This window comes from Panulirus ornatus, chromosome 51, assembly GCF_036320965.1.
Source record: "Panulirus ornatus isolate Po-2019 chromosome 51, ASM3632096v1, whole genome shotgun sequence".
In the NCBI taxonomy this organism is placed as follows: Eukaryota; Metazoa; Arthropoda; class Malacostraca; order Decapoda; family Palinuridae; genus Panulirus; species Panulirus ornatus.
The window spans coordinates 9,965,256-9,987,739 of record NC_092274.1 but is presented as its reverse complement, the minus strand read 5'-3'; the positions used below and the strand labels follow the sequence as shown (position 1 = coordinate 9,987,739).

General features: G+C 40.3%; 1 protein-coding gene across 1 annotated transcript in view; it reads right to left on the bottom strand.

Annotated features, from left to right (window-relative positions):
• The window catches only part of LOC139764751 (protogenin-like), a 1,310,239-nt gene that overhangs the window by 948,835 nt on the left and 338,920 nt on the right, over window positions 1–22,484 (bottom strand). The window contains exon 5 of the mRNA XM_071691615.1: window positions 14,205–14,349. Within this exon, the coding sequence (XP_071547716.1) occupies window positions 14,205–14,349 (145 nt within the window). The remainder of the gene's footprint in view (window positions 1–14,204; window positions 14,350–22,484) is intronic.

Sequence of the window (22,484 nt, the reverse complement as noted above, 5' to 3'; positions counted from 1 at the left end):
ATCTTTCTTCTCATGCCCAGGTGCATATGCACCAATAATCACCCATCTCCCTCCATCAACTTTCAGTTTTACCCATATCAATCTAGAATTTACTTTCTTACACTCTATCACATACTCCCACCACTCCTGATTCAGGAGTAGTGCTACTCCTTCCCTTGCTCTTGTCCTCTCACTAACCCCTGACTTTACTCCCAAGACATTCCCAAACCACTCTTCCCCTTTACCCTTGAGCTTCGTTTCACTCAGAGCCAAAACATCCAGGTTCCTTTCCTCAAACATACTACCTATCTCTCCTTTTTTCTCATCTTAGTTACATCCACACACATTTAGACACCCCAATCTGAGCCTTCGAGGAGGATGAGCACTCCTCACATGACTCCTTCTTCTGTTTCCCCTTTTAGAAAGTTAAAATACAAGGAGGGGAGGGTTTCTGGCCCCCCACTCCCGTCCCCTTTAGTCGCTTTCTACGACACGTGAGGAATGCGTGGGAAGTATTCTTTCTCCCCTATCCCCAGGTATGTTATTTTATTTTCATGCTGAGTTTGGCCATGAGAGGAGCTTTATGTTGTTGCTCCTTGAAATCCTGTTAAGGTATGATCCTGGGACCCAGCGAGATCATTTATGGGATGATCCAGCACCTCAGTCAGGCTAACCTGAGTAAATTGTTAGCATTGTACAATGAGATTTGGACGTCTCAAACGTTTCCAAACTCATGGCACTTTGCGCACGTCATCCCCATCCCAAAAGGATCCAGATGCCTTGCGAATATAAATTCGTTTCGATTTATTGCGCTCATGAGCAGCATTTGTAAGGTCATGGAGAGAATGGCTAACAGAAGGTTTGTATTTTGTTGTAATCGAAGGGTTTATCAAATGATCAACAGTGTGCTTTCCGTCGTAAGTGAGGCACATTGAATCATTTAATACACATAAAACATTCTATCCTAGTCATTTAGTAGTGATTTTTTTGGTTGCTGTATTTTTAGATTTAGAAAAAGCCATCAACATGACATGGCAAAACGGAATTTTAAGCAAACTTTATGCTTTTGGTTTAAGAGGTTATTTACCCAAATTTATTTGAATTCTTTTAAACATCAGAACTTTTGCTGTGAAACTTACAGCACTGAATGTCACTTTGGCCACATTTGTCCAGAGAATGGGGTGCCGCAAGGCAGCATTCTTAGCCCAACATAATTTAATATTATGATTAATGATATTCTGTCTCCAACTTCCGTCCCACGAGATCTTGAATACTCACTTTATGCTGATGATTGTGCGCTATGGCACATCCTTACCTAGTGCACAATTTTCGGCTGAGCGGGTTCAAGCTGCGCTGGTGTCCATTCATCGTTGGGCGCTACTGTGGGGATTTAGGTTCTCATCCAACAGAAGTATCGCGGTTGTCTTCATCCAAAAATTGAATATCCCGAATTTGCCTTTAACGTTAGATAACAACCCAATCCCATTTCGAAATACAGGTAAATTCCTAGGCTTAAATTTTGATAAAAAACTTAATTGGAAAAGTCATGTTGACTATTGAGTAACAAATTGCAGTAAAAGATTAAATGTTCTTAAATGCCTCTCAAGTACCTTCTAGGGATCCGACAGATCTTCATTAATGATTTATAAGTCCCTAATTAGATTTAAATTAGACTATGGCTCTCAGGTGTATGCTTCAGCGAGCGAGTATACCCTGAGGAGGTTGGATGTGATACAGAATAAATGCTTGCGGATGTGTCTTGGAGTCCTACCCTGTAACAGAGTTCCACAATTGGAAGTTGAGCCCCATGTACCTCCTCTCCGGCTAAGACGTGAGATAGTGTTGTGGCAAAGTGGTATCCTGATGTCCGGAAGGAACAATACAACTGCCTGTCGCCTCATTCTGGAATATTCACAGCTCGTCAACAGAGGCGTCAGGCCCCTGGCCGTCAGAATACACTTCCTCAGTGAGAACTCTGGTATTAAAGTGAATGAAGTGGACTCGCTGGTCAAAAATTCCTTACCCCCCTCCCCAGGCTTCCAACCAAAAATTAACATCAAGACGAGCTGGCTTCCAACCAAAAATTAACATCAAGACGAGCTGGATTCCAACCAAAAAAGTATATACCTCGAAGAGCGAGGTACAACATCATTTTCGTCAGGTCATCATCGATCACTTGTCATATGTTCACTTCTACACTGATGACTTCAAGATGGAGGAATGTGTGGGTGCAAGTGTGTGGTCGGTGGAGTAAGCTCTCAAACACCCCTTGATGAACCATACATCTGTATTTTGCGCTGAATTGTTTGCCACTGATCGAGCCATAGACTATATAGTTAATTCAAATCACAGTAAAGCTATAATCTTTTTGTTTCTCTTTCTGCTCTTAAAGCAATAGGCTCTGAATATACAGAGTCCTGTGAATTACAGGGCAATATTATTAAATCAAATTCATGTGAAAAAGATATCATCATGATCTGGGTGCCTGGCGGGTCATTGCAATATATACGGCATTGAGCAGGCAGACAGCTTGGCTAAGTCAACCTCAGAACTCGAAGAGGTCATTCCGATCCCTCGGGAGCTGAGGCCCTGCCTTTCTTTGAGGAAGAGATCAATCCATCTTCTGTGGCAGAGTCAGTGGACCAAACTGACCATCAACAGGAAATACAAGCAAGAAGTGGCGGACTGGTCCACCTCATATCGCAAGAACAGAAGAGAAGAGGTCATGCTGGCCCGCCTCAGAATGAATTGTACACACACCACCCATGTGCAGCCATACATGAACAAAAGCTTTCCACATGTATGCCAACAGTGCAAACAAATATCCACAATAGAACACTTACTGCTTAAAATGTAACAGATTTCAACAATATAAAAGGAAACTGATAAATCACCAGAACAAAAAAATTTCCTTTAACATCATTAATGTACTCGGGGATAACCCGAGTACTATTGACAAATTAATGGTCTTTCTCAGAGAAACAGAATTAATCAAGATGATGTAAGGTGGTTCGTGGGTTGTTCTCTGTGGCGGGGTCGGCTACTGTTTGAAGCTCCTCCTCCTACTTGGGCTGGTGGCATGGTGGGTCATCCTCCGGGCCGGCTGCGCCGTGGGGTTGAGTCGGCGGACCTCCGATCTACTCTGTGTGTATGTGGTGGTGGAAGCCTGTCCCTCATCTGTCTTATCTTCTCACATTCTTAGGTAAAATGCAACCTTGACCCTGTGCCGACTGGGTGGTATTTGCCGCCACAAATAATTCTTTACATCATTTATTTCTATTACTACTTATCTTGATTATATCAAAATCACTTTTCTATATATAGAATAGGTATTTAGGAATGATGACCACAGTCATACATTAAATAGGGTTGCAAGCCTAATGACCTTCCTCATATGTCGATGGCCGTAAAACCCAACAAACTATGTTGTTGCTTTTGTGGCAGGATTGGATGGAGAAGACAAGATATACAGGATTATTTTCTCTGATTCATCCAACCTGGTTATCATGAACGGACGAGGTACAGTTATAGTAACATGGTGGCAGAGTTGGGACACACACACGCCAGCGATGACTACAGAGGTGTGGTGATCCGTTGTGGTGCTACAGCGAGAGTCAAGTGGAAGACCTGCCTGAGTGGTCGTCTATGACCTGATGTAACCCTGGCATCCTCGTGTGTGGGGGACAGTCAACATGAGTTCCAGGCACAGGGTTTATGAGGAAGTGCCTAGGGAAGACTGGGGCAGAGGCAGGACGTGTACCAGAACCGTGTGGTGGTCATGTGCACTCCATGTTACCACAGTAATAATAACCTAGTGTTGATATTTCTTCACCTGCCGCCTTACATCGTCCAGTGTGGCTGAGGATTGGTATTTGTGGATTCAACTCTTCAGGAATTAGTTTTAAGTTTATCTTCCCTGGTTATCATGAACAGACAAGAGGCACAGCCGTTGTAACCATACTGGTTCCTGTTATATATTTCATCCTTAAACTGGTGTACTGGAGCAGCTGTAACATTCCCTGTAGACTTGCTGGTGAAGCAGCACGCAAAGCCATTTTGAAGATGGATTGCAGAGGCCGATGATGTGTCTGTACTGTCACTGACACCCGTCCAAAAAGACACTAGTGGAGACTCTTACTTGTAAAAAATATTATGTAAAACATTCTTTCTCGATCAGGCCACACCGTTATTCAGTACTTTAAGAACACAAGAAATTAAAAACAGATTGTCCCTCCATGAATACCGCTCCAACACCCGACTGTGATGCCTTACTGTACCTGTTGCTTCATGTTACACTAACGCAGGACACCTGCACAAATACCTTTCATTAACTACTGAAATGAGTTTTATTTTCCTTCCTAGAAAACGTCTCGCATCAGAGCTCAGTTAGAGCTGACATTTCCCTTAACGCCTTAATTCTCTGAGGTGTAGGTTTAACTCTTCTGACGTGACTATATGGCCAACCAAAAGTACCTCTCTCAGCTTAAATTGAAGTTTTACTTTTCCATGCACAACATTTCGCTCTTCACACGTACTAAAAAGCAGTCCAAAATTGTCTTAGATTGTCTCGCCGCAACCATGAACTATGACGTCATCAGCTACAACTTCAGCTCCTGTTAAGCTTTCGACCATCTGATGCACATGACGCTGGTACACTGCTCGTGCACAACTTATCTGAGCGGCAACCTGAGCCATCGGTACCTGCCTCCTATGATCTTGCAACTGTACGCGCCAAAATCCTGCTTCACATCCAAATGGTAAAGCTAATCGTGTGGCCATGTTCTCAATTACTGAGAGTGGGGTACTGCTCTCGCCTGATTCCCTTAAGGTCGAGGCAGATCAGCAACTTTCCATTTTTATTTGATAATATTACCACTGATGACATACAATCGGTTTGGCACTTCCAATTTAGTAATAATTCCCAGAGCTTCTAAATGGTTCACTTCCTCACACAGACGAGAATGTGACCCTGCAGGTAGGCCATGACCAAGTCCAGGTTGCACTAGAGACGCTGTTTCTGTAAGGTGTCATCATCAACTTACCAACTGATTCTCAGAATACTTTCGGGTAGTTTCAGTACATTTTCTTTACTAACAGCCTCAATGAATGTGTGCATAGTTACTAAAGGCATTGGTTCCCTTACAGTTTTCCAATGGGCTAAGCATATCGTTCTTTTATCTCTAACAGTCCAAGAAATACGCTTGCTTTGTATTTCACAACTGAATAATACTGTTTACCCTTGAGAAGTTGGCAGTGTAAATAACATGAACGGTTTCCTCGTTCCACTTTTCCTCTGGCAAGTGTTAATGCCTTTCTGTCCATACCCATACAGAACCACGTTAGTGTTGCACTCCTCCAGTCAGTAGTCCTTTAACGCTGCTTTGTGTATATGAACAGACAACACAGACAAGACGCTGCAATCTGTACCACAATTAATTTGGAACCTATTACACTTTGGTCCAGTTTTCAGAGTAACTTTGCTTTGCTTTGAGTCGTAGATTGGAGTAAGTCCTTAATGTACCTCCGATTCACAGTCTTCCACATTAAAAGTGCCTGTCACAATACTGATTCCATGTGGCCCAGAAGGAAAATATGTTTTCTTAAAGTATTGTTACTTTAAAATGGTTTCGATCTTTACATTTTGAACACATTTGCCCTAAGGTGGACAACTCTCCATTTGCTTCTTGTCGTATTCCACAAAATCTGCAGTCAGTTATCCATCTCCAACTTGTAGGCATCTTGATACCAGTATTCTTTTCCACTGGCTTGACTGCACACTCGGCTGCTCCTCTCTACGTGAACAGTAATGTAGTACATTTCCAATGTTTATTTTATCTACTTAGATGAGCACTGGACACTTCACTGGCTCTGCTTATGTCCAAAGTGCGGTCTTAAGTTAAATTTTTTCTCATGAAGTAAACGATCTCGAACCTTATTATCATATATGCCAAATATCAAGCAATCCCTTATTATCTGACCTGGTGTAATATTATCAGAATGACATTTGAGGACAAGTTGATGAAGCATATATATCTCAAACGTTGTGTTGCACAAGGGTTGGCTATGGTCTTCAAAAGCTTGGAGTGCTTGCTTGTTTCATGCCTTTCTTTTATTCAGTAGTTAATTTGAATGAGTCGAAAACCTTATGCAATTCAGGTCCAGTTATAGTCAACCACACCGGTACCTGAACCTTCGGCTTCTTATCGTTCAGTTCGTCGGCACTGCATGACCCTCCCACCGGACTCCCCAGTCCCTCCACATCCCGGCTGCATTCCACTGGTGGACCTCAAAATATGATTAGGGTTGTAGGAGGTTCGATAACGCCACAACCAGCCTTAAAAACGCACTCCACTTCACCGCTGCCACCAAGTGGTGTAAGGTCGCATTAAAGGAATAGCTAAAAAAACTCCAATTCTCTATCAAACAACTAACAGCAATATATACAAGGAGAGAGAGAGAGAGAGAGAGAGAGAGAGAGAGAGAGTGTACGGGCCGGCTGCCTGGCTGGGGCGGTTGGTTGGTTGTTTGGGTTTAGGCCTATCAACTGCCAAGGTCATTAAGGCCGTCATCGTAAGTTACATCCACCAACCGAAAAAATCCCTAACGCCTTCTTCGGGTGTTACAGATAATTCTAAGACCACATACACTCTCACTATGCAAGTGGCCCATGGCTGGGACTGACCCAGCGTGGGCTGGCCGCCTTGAAGATAACAATAAAATAATAATAGTAACAAGAGTCGACCAAAGCCAGCTACCAACCTATGTCGTTTGTCACATTAGCTATTCATCACATTTGCCTAATGTTCTACCGAATACTACCCAATACTCAACCTACTGTCCATACCTAATGCTTCCACCTAATGCTCATGTCTAATGTTCGTATCATCTAATTCTAAATATTGCTAATATAACACACAGTGCTCACTATAGGAACAAAGTGGATTTCATTTGACTTGAACAAAACTGATATAAATAAAGGCTCAGCACTTACCTAACTTATGTAGATACACCTTTTTTTTTTTTTTTTTTTTTTTGCTTTGTCGCTGTCTCCCGCGTTTGCGAGGTAGCGCAAGGAAACAGACGAAAGAAATGGCCCAACCCACCCCCATACACATGTATATACATACGTCCACACACGCAAATATACATACCTACACAGCTTTCCATGGTTTACCCCAGACGCTTCACATGTCCTGATTCAATCCACTGACAGCACGTCAACCCCGGTATACCACATCGATCCAATTCACTCTATTCCTTGCCCTCCTTTCACCCTCCTGCATGTTCAGGCCCCGATCACACAAAATCTTTTTCACTCCATCTTTCCACCTCCAATTTGGTCTCCCACTTCTCCTCGTTCCCTCCACCTCCGACACATATATCCTCTTGGTCAATCTTTCCTCACTCATTCTCTCCATGTGCCCAAACCATTTCAAAACACCCTCTTCTACTCTCTCAACCACGCTCTTTTTATTTCCACACATCTCTCTTACCCTTAGGTTACTTACTCGATCAAACCACCTCACACCACACATTGTCCTCAAACATCTCATTTCCAGCACATCCATCCTCCTGCACACAACTCTATCCATAGCCCAAGCCTCGCAACCATACAACATTGTTGGAACCACTATTCCTTCAAACATACCCATTTTTGCTTTCCGAGATAATGTTCTCGACTTCCACACATTCTTCAAGGCTCCCAGAACTTTTGCCCCCTCCCCCACCCTATGATCCACTTCCGCTCCCATGGTTCCATCCGCTGCCAGATCCACTCCCAGATATCTAAAACACTTTACTTCCTCCAGTTTTTCTCCATTCAAACTTACCTCCCAATTGACTTGATCCTCAACCCTACTGTACCTAATAACCTTACTCTTATTCACATTCACTCTTAACTTTCTTCTTTCACACACTTTACCAAACTCAGTCACCAGCTTCTGCAGCTTCTCACATGAATCAGCCACCAGCGCTGTATCATCAGCGAACAACAACTGACTCACTTCCCAAGCTCTCTCATCCCCAACAGACTTCATACTTGCCCCTCTTTCCAAAACTCTTGCATTCACCTCCCTAACAACCCCATCCATAAACAAATTAAACAACCATGGAGACATCACATACCCCTGCCACAAACCTACATTCACTGAGAACCAATCACTTTCCTCTCTTCCTACACGTACACATGCCTTACATCCTCGATAAAAACTTTTCACTGCTTCTAACAACTTGCCTCCCACACCATATATTTTTAATACCTTCCACACAGCATCTCTATCAACTCTATCATATGCCTTCTCTAGATCCATAAATGCTACATACAAATCCATTTGCTTTTCTAAGTATTTCTCACATACATTCTTCAAAGCAAACACCTGATCCACACATCCTCTACCACACTTCTGAAACCACACTGCTCTTCCCCAATCTGATGCTCTGTACATGCCTTCACCCTCTCAATCAATACTCTCCCATATAATTTACCAGGAATACTCAACAAACTTATACCTCTGTAATTTGAGCACTCACTCTTATCCCCTTTGCCTTTGTACAATGGCACTATGCACGCATTCCGCCAATCATCAGGCACCTCACCATGAGTCATACATACATTAAATAACCTTACCAACCAGTCGATAATACAGTCACCCCCTTTTTTAATAGATTCCACTGCAATACCATCCAAACCTGCTGCCTTGCCAGCTTTCATCTTCTGCAAAGCTTTTACTACCTCTTCTCTGTTTACCAAATCATTTTCCCTAACCCTCTCACTTTGCACACCACCTCGACCAAAACACCCTATATCTGCCACTCTACATCAAACACATTCAACAAACCTTCAAAATACTCACTCCACCTCCTTCTCACATCACCACTACTTGTTATCACCTCCCCATTTGCGTCCTTCACTGAAGTTCCCATTTGCTCCCTTGTCTTACACACTTTATTTACCTCCTTTCAGAACATCTTTTTATTCTCCCTAAAATTTAATGATACTCTCTCACCCCAACTCTCATTTGCCCTCTTTTTCACCTCTTGCACCTTTCTCTTGACCTCCTGTCTCTTTCTTTTATACATCTCCCACTCAATTGCATTTTTTCCCTGCAAAAATAGTCCAAATGCCTCTCTCTTCTCTTTCACTAATAATCTTACTTCTTCATCCCACCACTCACTATCCTTTCTAATCAACCCACCTTCCACTCTTCTCATGCCACAAGCATCTTTTGCACAATCCATCAGTGATTCCCTAAATACATCCCATTCCTCCCCCACTCCCCTTACTTCCATTGTTCTCACCTTTTTCCATTCTGTACTCAGTCTCTCCTGGTACTTCCTCACACAAGTCTCCTTCCCAAGCTCACTTACTCTCACCACCCTCTTCACCCCAACATTCACTCTTCTTTTCTGAAAACCCATACAAATCTTCACCTTAGCCTCCACAAGATAATGATCAGACATCCCTCCAGTTGCACCTCTCAGCACATTAACATCCAAAAGTCTCTCTTTCGCGCACCTGTCAATTAACACGTAATCCAATAACGCTCTCTGGCCATCTCTCCTACTTACATACGTATACTTATGTATATCTCACTTTCTAAACCAGGTATTCCCAATCACCAGTCCTTTTTCAGCACAAATCTACAATCTCTTCACCATTTCCATTTACAACACTGAACACCCCATGTATACCAATTATTCCCTCAACTGCCACATTACTCACCTTTGCATTCAAATCACCCATCACTATAACCCGGTCTCGTGCATCAAAACCACTAACACACTCATTCAGCTGCTCCCAAAACACTTGCCTCTCATAATCTTTCTTCTCATGCCCAGGTGCATATGCACCAATAATCACCCATCTCTCTCCATCAACTTTCAGTTTTACCCATATTAATCGAGAATTTACTTTCTTACATTCTATCACATACTCCCACAACTCCTGTTTCAGGAGTACTGCTACTCCTTCCCTTGCTCTTGTCCTCTCACTAACCCTTGACTTTACTCCCAAGACATTCCCAAACCACTCTTCCCCTTTACCCTTGAGCTTCGTTTCACTCAGAGCCAAAACATCCAGGTTCCTTTCCTCAAACATACTACCTATCTCTCCCTTTTTCACATCTTGGTTACATCCACACACATTTAGACACCCCAGTCTGAGCCTTCGAGGAGGATGAGCACTCCCCGCGTGACTCCTTCTTCTGTTTCCCATTTCAGAAACACCTACTGATTGTTATAATAATTACCTAGACGTGTATTGAGAATGTAATATATCTTAGCTCCTCTCTCATACAACATGAAATTGTGACAATATTACATAAACTGGAAGACTGGTTTAACCTGAAAATTGGATGATTAATAAGATATAAGAGAACCTATTCATATCTGTTATCAGTCACACTTAGATTTGGGCTCTTTCCCCACATGATAGGAATATGAAAGTTTTTTCACACTCAATCATATCAAAAATATATGAAGAGTACTATGATATTGTCTGACTGTCAGCTGCTCCTTTGTAATATACATCAGACAGTATGAAATAACTACTGAAGATATCTATGGATTCACTGGATTCATCAGGGCTAAGACAAAATGAAAACCCATTAATTCTTTTATATTTAGTAAATATGGTATTCCTAAACAATATGGGTGAAAGGTAGGATGTAATTTTTCAAAACTAATAATTTTTTTTTTTAATACTATTCACCCACTTTGTCAGAAATACTCCAAACTTCAACTGGAAGTCTTAGAATCACAACATAACAAAGAAGATTTTAAATATTCATAAGTGGGAGATTCATCCTCCATTAATCTATCTATATATATTGTCTAACATGTTGTAATGGCACAAAACAGGTTTCTTTTGCTGTTTGAGAGGGTTGAGTCCCTTAGAAACCTCATAAATGGCAAAACCATGAATAGCGAGATTTTATCAATGAGAAGTATGGGGTATGGGACATGCTATTACCTTTTTTACTTTGTAGTTGTGAGAGTACTGATTTAACATGTTTAATGGTTCATCTTAATTTCAAGGGGATTTTATTGTTCTGACTATGTAATTTTTACCTAAGTTTTTGGTAATCACATAGCAATGCATTACTCTAACGGTATTTGGTTTCACTACAATCGTGGTCACCAATTTAGATTCCAAATTACGGAAATAATGCACAGTTTGTTCTTTTATCTTTAAATAACATGTTATATCTGTAATGATTTTGATTCTTTTCATTTCCTGCTTCAACTAGCACTATTGTGGGAGATTTTAAACTGTTACTGTGGTTCTTACTTAGCCATATGGTGATTACCTCATGGCACACCTATAACAAGAATGAGCATTTTAAAATCCATGTATCACCTCAAACCAGGATTTTGAGAGGGTCATTGAGAGCATGTCCATTCACTCAGCCCAGCCCCAGCCCCAGACTCTTGGAACTCAATCTTTATAAAGACAAAAAAAACCAATAGCACGAGCACTAAATATCCTCTAGAGAAAAAGTAGATTCTGGCATCTTTCCAGAGAGTCTGCATCTATCTCTAATATGATGCCTGTTCCCTTCTGGAGCTCCCTCAAGGAGGTGGCCATGGCAATAGAGTCTCCAGAACTAGTGAACTTCAGTGCTGCTTCTTAGCCTTTAGTGCCACATCCTTAACAGTCAACTGGCAGAGGGCCAGTCTAGGACAGTGTTTACAGAAGCTTCTTCCTAATGTTCCTACTGACTACTTCTACCTAATACTTCTACCTAATAGCCCTACCTAAATGTTCCTACCTACTACTTCTATATATTGCTCTGACCATTTTACCAAAAGTCAGGGCTAGCACATAGCACTCACCACAGGAAATCTTGAATTACAAAGAATGAGTTGTGAGGGTTAGGTATTTGTCAACTGTTGTATGTGACTGGGAGGGATATTTTGTATGTTTGTGGACAGAATGCCAGCAGTTCACGTGTAGGTGAGGCAGAAAGAAAAGACAGCTACCTGGGTCAGAGGAATGCAACTTGACAACCAATGAAGTGCTGGCTCACTATGCAGCTATCACTAACCCTCCTGATAACCAGAAGGGTAGTACTGGTAATATACCTCCTTAGTATACCAACTGTCTACCAACTAATACCTACATATCACCCCACTCCACAAAGGTGGAAACAAAGCAAACCCAAAAAACAATCTCCTGAGAGCATTAACATTGCACATTAATAAAATCTTCAAAAGAGTCCTATGAAGCAAATCTACTGATGTTATGGAACTGAACAGTCTACATAACCTAAGACAACATAGTTTCAGGATGGGAATAACTTGCCTCTCTCAGATGCTTGATCATTATGATGGCATTATTATTGCTCTGGAAAACATACAGAATGCTGATGTGATTTACTCAGATTTTGCAAAAGCATTTGACTACTGTGATAGGATGTAGAATGCAAAAGATGAGAAAAATTTAAAAACTGGGAGAGGGATATACAACTTTTCAACTAAAAGATCTTAACGTGGTTGTAAACCATGCCATCTCCTCCAAGGAAATGTACTTAAACCACTCCTGTCAGTAATTCTTATTTCTGACACTGACACAAGCATAAGCCACAGTTTTATAATGCCACTTGCAAATGAGAAAAATAAGTGTCAAAATGACATCAATAGGGGAATGCTGAAATGTTACAGAGATAAAAACAAACTTTAACTGGGCAAATGAGCATAGAAATGTTGGAAATGAAATGCCTGAGTACAGTATTTGGTTTGAAGTAGTTTAATCAAGTAAGTAATAAAAAGGTAGGGAGAGGTGTGGTAAAAAAAAAAAAGTGTATGGTTGAGAGAGGTTCTCAAATGGCTTAGATACATGGAGAGAAAGACTGAGGAGAGGATAATACAGAGGATATACGGGCAGAAACGGAGGGGACAAGGAGAACAAGAAGACCAAATAGATGGAAGGATAGAGTGAAAAAGATTTTGAGGAATGGGGTCTGAAAATGCAGAAGGGTGAAAGGTATGCATAAGATGGAGTGAAATGGAACAATGTGGTATGCAGGGATTGATGTGCTGTCAATGGACTGAACCAAGGCTTGTGAAGCAGCAGGGGAAAACCATGGAAAGGTCTGTTGGGCCTAGTTGTGGGGTAGGGGGCTGTATTTTGGTTCACTGCTCATGGCAGCCAGAGAATGGATATGAGTAAATGGAGCCTTTTTTGTCTGTTCCTTGTGCTAACTCAAAACAAGAGAGAGAATACTATACACCCAAGTATGGTCAAAAGTGACGAACTAGAAACTTTTAACTATCACTGGCACTGCCCTTTTGTCGTGATAGCATCAGTATGCCATACAAGAATCACTAATGCAAGACATATTTTGTATGTTAAAACTAACATATATGACAATATAATGCCTTATTCTTGGTTCTGTGTCTGCCTGCAAATCCCCTGAAGAACCAGTAAGAAGCACAAGCTACCTACTTTTCTGTTTAAAAGTTAGATAGGAGGAAAAATGATGTTAAAATAAAGATTCTGGCCACATTGTCTTTGGGTCTTCCTGGGAGAATTAAGTCAGGTTAGGCTTGACAGTGAGAGACAATGGGATCTGAAGGTGACAAGTAATATACATTCTGTATTTGAATCATGTCCAAGAGCGTAATATCTAAGTTAGAGCTTCAACTGTAAGAAATCATGGAATGTGATTCATTAACTTTAGTCAGTTCTCAATCTATTAATCTCATAACATTAGCTACAACAATTTCCTGATGATTAAACAAACTGACTGATCAAAGGTTTTTTTGCCACAGTATTAGTTGTGTCTCAGCCGAATTCATTCATAGGTACTAATTTCTGTTACTATTACTGATTCCCATGAGCTTTAACTTTGCATAAAACTACAAGTTTTTGATGTGTTTCTTATAAACCAAAGGTTCAGCAATTTACCAAACTAGCACATAATAAAGTAATGCAAATTGGTAGTCTAAGGATCACACATGGCATTAATCAGTGGGCCAACCTAAATTGGAGTTTCTCAGGTCAATACATAAAAGAGGAGACAAAAAAATCCCCTACACACATAAGCATCAAGCATCATTACATAAATGACTACCTTAACCCAAAAGTACCATGATAGATTAGTACAAACACTACAGTTATGAAGAGTGACTATGCACCTGAACTTATGCAATAAACAATAAACTAGCAAAACAAGTTCAGAAAAAGCAGCATCATGAGTCAAATAGTGTTCAAGAGTTCTGTGTACCTGTCATCTTGAGGTAGAGGTTGTTGGTCGTGGGTCCAGGTGAGTGAGGCTGGGGGCTGAGAGTCAATTTGGCACGAGAGTCGCAGCGCCTCCCCCACCACCACTGTTACATTGGAAGGGGTCAATATGAAGTTCTTGGTCAAACCTGAAAAGAAACATCTAATTTAGAATAGTTCCTGAAACAACAAACTTTCTAAGCAGCTCAAATTTAATAAGATAGCATCTGGAGCAAACGATGGCCTTACTTGAAAAAAATCTACTCCCTTAACTGTCTGTATTATGTGGTGAAACTAGGGACTACCTACCACAGCCAAGTGCAGACCATTCTAAGGTTTACCTTGACTATTCCACTAGCCCTGGTCCACCTCATAAACTGCACATCACCTCCCCCCCCCCTCCATATATTGTATACAAAGTGATTTCAACAGCAACAGACCATTATGTCCTTTTCAAACTTTGTGATAGCGGGAAACATTAGAAACTCACAAGTAAGTTTGAAGGCAAACAGATAATTTATGTTGTCATTGTAACTATGAAGGCACAATTAATCAAGCCATGGAGTTAAGGCAAAGTTTTTATCAAGTCTATTGTTAATGGTATTTATAGGGCTGGTTTCAACCACTCTTAAGTGGCAAATCTTTTTATATGTTAACAATCCTGTTGAAGAAAAAGTAGTTTGCCTCATTCGAGGTAAACATTTCCCAACAAGTTTGTATCCATCACAATGAGTAAATCAGATGAATCAAGTCTTTTGTAACTTGACAGATCATCAAAGCTTAGGTCATTTTGAATACTTGTATTCAATCACCCCATAACCTTCTCTTTTCTATGCTAAATAGATTCAAGTTGCTTAATCAGATCTCACAGGAATCATCTTGGTAGCTCGACATTTTACTGTCTCCATTCTCGGTCCTTTTTTTTTTTCTAGAAAGGGTAATGAAAACTAAACACAATATTCAATTTGTGGATGAACAAATTAACTGCAAAGAGTAAGAAAGATTTCCTTAGACTTGAATTTAAAGGCATTACCAATGAATCCAAGAATTTTTTTTTTGCTCTCTTTATTGCTTCTCTGCATAGTTTACTTGGCTTTAGGTCACCAGAGATTTTTATGCCTAAGTCTCATTCCTCATCTACGTTTTGCAGTTCAACAGAATTCATACCGCAGCTTGCCTTTCTGATTTTTTTGTTTTATCATACTTTGTCGCTGTCTCCCACGTTAGCGAGGTAGTGCAAGGAAACAGACGAAAGAACTGCCCAACCCACCCACATACACATGTGTATACATACTACATACATGTCCACACGCACATATACATACCTATACATCTCAACGTATACATATATATACACACACAGACATATACATACATACAAATGTACATAATTCATACTGTCTGCCCTTATTCATTCCCGTCACCACCCCGTCACACATGAAATGACAACCCCCTCCCCCCGAATGTGTGCGAGGTAGCACTAGGAAAAGACAACAAAGGCCACATTTGTTCACACTCAGTCTCCAGTTGTCATGTATAATGCACCAAAACCACAGCTCCCTTTCCACATCCAGGCCCCACAAAACTTTCCATGGATTACCCCAGATGCTTCACAAGCCCTGGTTCAATCCATTGACAGCACATCAATCCTGGTATACCACATTGTTCCAATTCACTCTGTTCCTTGCACGCCTTTCACCCTCCTGCATGTTCAGGCCCCGATCACTCAAAATCTTTTTCACTCCATCTTTCCACCTCCAATTTGGTCTCCCACTTCTCCTCGTTCCCTCCACCTCTGACACATATATCCTCTTTGTCAATCTTTCCTCACTCATTCTCTCCATGTGACCAAACCATTTCAAAACACCATTTTCTGCTCTCTCAACCACACTCTTTTTATTACCAAACATCTCTCTTACCCTTTCATTACTTACTCAATCAAACCACCTCACACCACATATTGTCCTCAAACATCTCATTTCCAGCACATCCACCCTCCTCCAAACAACTCTATCTATAGCCCATCCCTAGCAACCACTATTCCTTCAAACATACCCATTTTGCTTTCCAAGATAATGTTCTCAACTTCCACACATTTTTCAATGCTCCCAGAACTTTCGCCCCCTCCCCATCCTATAATTCACCTTCACTTCCAAGGTTCCATCCGCTGCCAAATCCACTCCCAGATATCTAAAACACTTCACTTCCTCCAGTTCTTCTCCATTCAAACTTACCTCCCAATGAACTTGTCCCTCAACCCTACTGTACCTAATAACCTTGCTCTTATTCGCATTTACTCTCAGCTTTCTTCTTTCACACACTTTACCAAACTCAGTCACCAGTCTGTGCAGTTTCTCACCCGAATCAGCCACCAGCGCTGGATAGTCAGCGAACAACAACTGACTCACTTCCCAAGCTCTCACATCCACAACAGACTGCATACTTGCCCCTCTTTCCAAAACTCTTGCATTCACCTCCCTAACAACCCCATCCATAAACAAATTAAACAACCATGGAGACATCACGCACCCGTGCCGCAAAGCAACATTCACTGAGAACCAATCACTTTCCTCTCTTCCTACACGTACATATGCTTTACATCCTCGATAAAAACTTTTCACTGCTTCTAACAACTTGCCTCCCATATCATATATTCTTAATATCTTCCACAGAGCATCACTGTCAACTCTATCATATGCCTTCTCCAAATCCATAAATGCTACATACAAATCCATTTGCTTTTCTAAGTATTTCTTACAAACATTTTCCAAAGCAAACACCTGATCCACACATCCTTTACCACTTCTGAAACCACACTGCTCTTCCCCAATCTGATGCTCTGTACATGCCTTCACCCTCTCAATCAATCCCCTCCCATATAATTTACCAGGAATACTCAACAAACTTATACCTCTGTAATTTAAGCACTCACTCTTATCCCCTTTGCTTTTGTAAAATGGCACTATCCAAGCATTCTGCCAGTCCTTAGGCACCTCACCATGAGTCATACATACAATAAATAACCTTACCAACTAGTCAACAATGCAGTCACCCCCTTTTTTAATAAATTCCAATGCAATACCATCCAAACCCGCTACCTTGCTGGCTTTCATCTTCCGCAAAGCTTTTACTACCTCTTCTCAGTTTATCAAATCATTTTCCCTAACCCTCTTACCTCCTTCCAAAACATCTTTTTATTCTCCCTAAAATTTAATGATACTCTCTCACCCCAACTCTCATTTGCCCTCTTTTCTGCCTCTTGCACCTTTCTCTTGACCTCCTGGCTCTTTCTTTTATACATCACCCAGTCATTTGCATTATTTCCCTGCAAAAATCATCCAAATGCCTCTCTCTCTTTCACTAACAATCTTACTTCTTCATCCCACCACTCACTGCCCTTTACACTCTGCCCACCTCCCATGCTTCTCATGCCACAAGCATCTTTTGCATAAGCCATCAATGCTTCCCTAAATACATCCCATTCCTCCCCCACTCCCCTTATGTCCTTTGTTCTCACCTTTTTCTATTTCTTTCTGATTTTACGACCATTATATAAAACTTTGCACTTACTGGTAATAAAAGATATTTGTCACTTATGAGCCCAGTTCCTCAGGTTGTCTACGACAGTTTGAAGATGTAGACTTTCATCTGTAGATCTATTTCCCAGCTTTGTATCATCATTGAATTTTGATACCTTGCAATGCAACTCATCATCAATATCATTAATATATATAAGAAACACAAATGGTCCCAAGGCTGATCCTTGTTGCACCTCACTTTTTATGTCTATTTTGAGACGACCATAAATCATGGAGAGTTTACCAATTTTTATCCACTGAAGTACAACAATTTCTTTTTTACTGAAGTACAACCCCATCAATGCCATGTGACTTAATTTTAGCAAGTAATCTTTGATGGTGAACCTTGATGAAAGCTTTCTGAAAATCTACATAGATAACATCAACTTTACTTTCATCATACATGTTGATTACATCATAAATCAAACAGATTTGTCAGACATGAAGAATTAAAAACCATGCTGAGAATCATTTATCAAGTGGTGGCCCTCTCAATGGCTTACAATTCTACCTTGAATAATGGCTGCCATAAGTTTTCCCACTACAGACAGTATGCTAATAGGATGATAATTTCCAGTGATTTACTACCTTTTTGAAAATCAGTGTTATATTGACAAAATTCCACTCATCTGGCATTTTTCCCGTAAAAGTGACTTATTGAAAGGGCAGCTAAGGGCTTAACTATCTCATTTTTTACTTCTTTCATTGTTTTTTGATAAAACTTATCAGGTCCTACCATATTACTTATTTTTATTCCATATACTGTTGAAAGTATGTCTTTGGCTTTTATGTCAATTTGTTGGAGAATGTTCCATCTCTTGTTGATGAAACTGGATTCAAGACATAGGTTGCACCTTCAACAGTAAATACAGAAGCAAAAAAGTTATTTAATATTTTTGCCATGGCTTCATTTCCTTGAACCAAGTCACCATTTTCCATAATTAATGGACCTATTGACTGGATAAGGACTCCTTTGCTTCTAATATAACTGGAGAACACCTTTGGGCTTCTTTTGCTATTTTCAGCAATATACATTCATGCTGACATTTACTTTGTTGTATAATTCTTACTTTCTCTACACAGTTTTACATAATTCACTTTATCATGTCGGTCACTGGATTCTCTGAGCTTCTTCAACAGGCACTTTTTTATTTCACCATTCCACCACCTTGGTTTTGCTTTAGAAATACACCATCTACTATGCATTGGTACATATGCTCCCTCTACTGCTTTGAAAGTTTTTCTGAAGCTTTTCCAATCTATGTTCATGCCATTCTCATTAAATATATCATCCTAGGTTTGTCTGTCAAGAGTGTAACGAATATGTGTGTGTGTGTGTGTGCCCCCATGTTCGTATATGTGTGTGTGTCTTTGCCCCCATCTGAGGCACCAGACAACTAGGGTCAAGATAGAAGGTCAGCTAGGGGTTATGGCTTTCTGTATGTCATCATTACCATCAGGACAAGAGGAGGTTGGACCTTAGGCAAGATGTGGGCTGGACCTAAGACCCTCCAGCCAACCAGGAGTGGCACTATGAGCCATCCTCCTCCAGTCACAGCCAGACCTAAGACCCTCCAGCCAAGTAGGAGTGGCACTATGAGCCACCCTCCTCCAATCACAACTGGACCTTAGGCCTCTAGCCAATCAAGAGTGGCACTAGGGGTCACCCTTCACCAATCCCACCTGAGACTAGGGCAGCAGGGCGGGGCAGGCCACTCCTGGCTCGCTCCTCCCTGCAATAAAACCTCTGACACCAGCTGAGCCATGATTCTTCTCTACCCCATAGCCCAGCCAAGTAAGTGGTTTTTCCCCTCTGTCTCAAGTCCGTAGCCTACAATCAGTGAAAAGTGGCACTATATGAAACTCTACAGTGTTGAACTGCCTCTTGTCATTTAGTTTCGAGTGTAACAGAGTATTGTAACTTGTCATAGAAGTGTCCAACAAATATGTGTATCTTGAATCATGTTGCTAGAGTCAAATCGTCATATAGGAAAGAGATCTGGTCTGAAATCTTATCCGGAATATTGAAATCATGTTCAGTGTTAACGTAAATGATTTGTGCCTGATTAATGTGCTTCTGTTATTTTGTACTCCTTAGTTCTTGGATTATTAGCAGTTTTAATGCTGGTGTTTGACTTAATCCCATGACTTTAAGATAGTGTTATCCATGTGCGTACTTGACGATCCTTCCCTGCAGGAGGATTCATAACAAAATCAATGCGAAGATCATTAAAATTTGCACATTTGAAACTGGGTATTTTTTCATGACTGTTGGTCAACACGACCAACATTACATGCAGTGTTTGAAAGCAACCTCAAAAATGCTTCATTGGTGATCACTTGCGCCAAAATTTTCTCCAACTTCAACATTATCTATGAGCCCTCCTTTAAGTCAGAACGAAATCAAATAAATTCTCATCGTAAGTTTTTCAACTAATTAGATTAAGGGACCACATCCATAAATACTGGAGAGGGATTCTCCTCATTTAGTTACTGGTATGATATTATCTTCTACGGTGACAGAATCTTACTCATTGCAAATTTCCACTACATGATCATAAAATCTTTCATCTACCTCTGGTGTCTGTGAGGGATGGCCTATAAACTAGTTCTATGGTTATTTTCTTAAGTACATAGTTTTTTTTAAAGTTTACAAAAATGAAGTTGTTATTCTCAAAGGCTACAATATTTTTGACAATGGGATCAAAATGAGCTTAAACAAAGAATGAGACACCACCACCTTCTTCATTTCTCCTATCCCTATTAAACAGAGCATACCCTAAAACTGAGCATTTGGCAAGGAAATCTGTATTGCTGATATCTACCCAAGATTTGGAAATGGCAATCATGTGATAATTTACTCCTAAAGCTGTTGTCACTAACTCCGAGACTTTATTTCGTATACTCTGAGCATTACATTAAATATTTTTTGATGATTCTAAGACCTATTTGGGAAGGTACTTACATGGGTGAATGGGACTGCTCCACATAAGCTGCATTTTCTATCAAAACTCACATATATACTCCCTAAAGAGCCTACTAAAATCTGCTGCTCCCACTTCATTCAGGTCTTATTCCAATTCTTTTTATCTAATGTGTGCCTGTCACCCTCCTGAATGTTCATGCCCTGATGTCACCCAAAAAACCCTCCTTTAACCATCCTTCAACCTCTTTGCTGACATATTCATCTTTCTATGTCTCTTTCCGCTCAACTCTTTCACATGCCCAGAAAATGTTAGTACACCTTATTCAGCCCCTCTTAATCAGACTATGCTTCCTACCACACCTCTATGACACTCAATTCTTACAAAACTATCCCAGTTCACCCTACATATCATTTCCAGGCATTTATTTTCCATCACATCCACCTTCTTCCTTTCCTTTGCACTGAAAATCCACAATTCACATCCATTCAACACTATCGAGACTCTTCACCTTCAAACTTCCATGTCTTTGCTCTTACAGATAAAGACCTTTCCTTCTATGCACTCCTTAACTACGTTTTTCTAAACTGTGACTCACTTCAGAACTAATGGTTCCATCTGCTCCCTCATCCACTCACAGGTACCTAGTCACCTTCCTTCCTTGCTACTTGCACATATCCTTATTCTCCCAATAAGAATTCATTGCAATTAGTAATTTTCAAATACCTCATACATCTGTAGCATCATCCACAAGGGATCTCTTTTAACCCTGACATATGCATTCTACATATCTTTAAATGACACGTATAAAGTCACTTTCCAAAATTTTTTCTCCATTCCATTCACCATGAGTCTCTTATATTGTATGTCATCTCAGACCAAAATACACCATACCCTCCTCCCTAACACATTCAGCATCTTTCAAAATGTACTCTTCTTCAAAGTCTCTCTTTATCACCACCTCCTTATCCTTTCTCCTCATTGTCAACTTCATCTGTTCTTTTTTCTCCTTACTTATTCTATTGTTTATTCTTTCTCTCCAGAAACCACAGAAGGAAATACTGAAGCACAGTCTAGAAAAGATATGGAGATACTGTATATCAAAATCAACAGAGATGCCATGTAAAAACAAAATCAGGAGAGGCCAAAATATGATTATAGAAGATATGAACATACCAGCACTGTCCAAAAAAGAAGAATGGTATTACTGCATGAACTAATATAAGCAGGAACACAAACACTTACAACAAATCAAAACAGAATGAGGTGGAATAAGAGACTGAACAATTATTGCCCACATCATGACGACTACAGAAACCCATCAAACCAGTGGACTTTTTTTAATTAGAAAACCAAAACTGGAATTGAACTAGAGTGAAAATACATTTAACTGAGATAAGGAACACTTAAAAACTGAAATGAACTAACTACATATGAGGAATGAGGGAAGACACCCACCAAAAATCAACAGATTATTAATAAAAAACTAAGAATCCTTGAAAGACAATGTACATAAATATATGAAGTCTAATATGTAGGAATTCTAGAATCAAAGTGAATTATATCAAAGGGTAACTGAACAATCCTAATCAAATTTGGCTTTATGAAAAAAAGAAAGATGATGGAAACTTGGAATGCATGGAAACATTAACAGCAGACAGAATCAAATTCAGACAAGGAGGTAGCAATATATGTCCACACTATGCTAAAATGAAACCAGATTGCAGAGTTACAAGAATTGTGAATTTATAATAGTAACCATCCCAGCCATAAACAATAAAC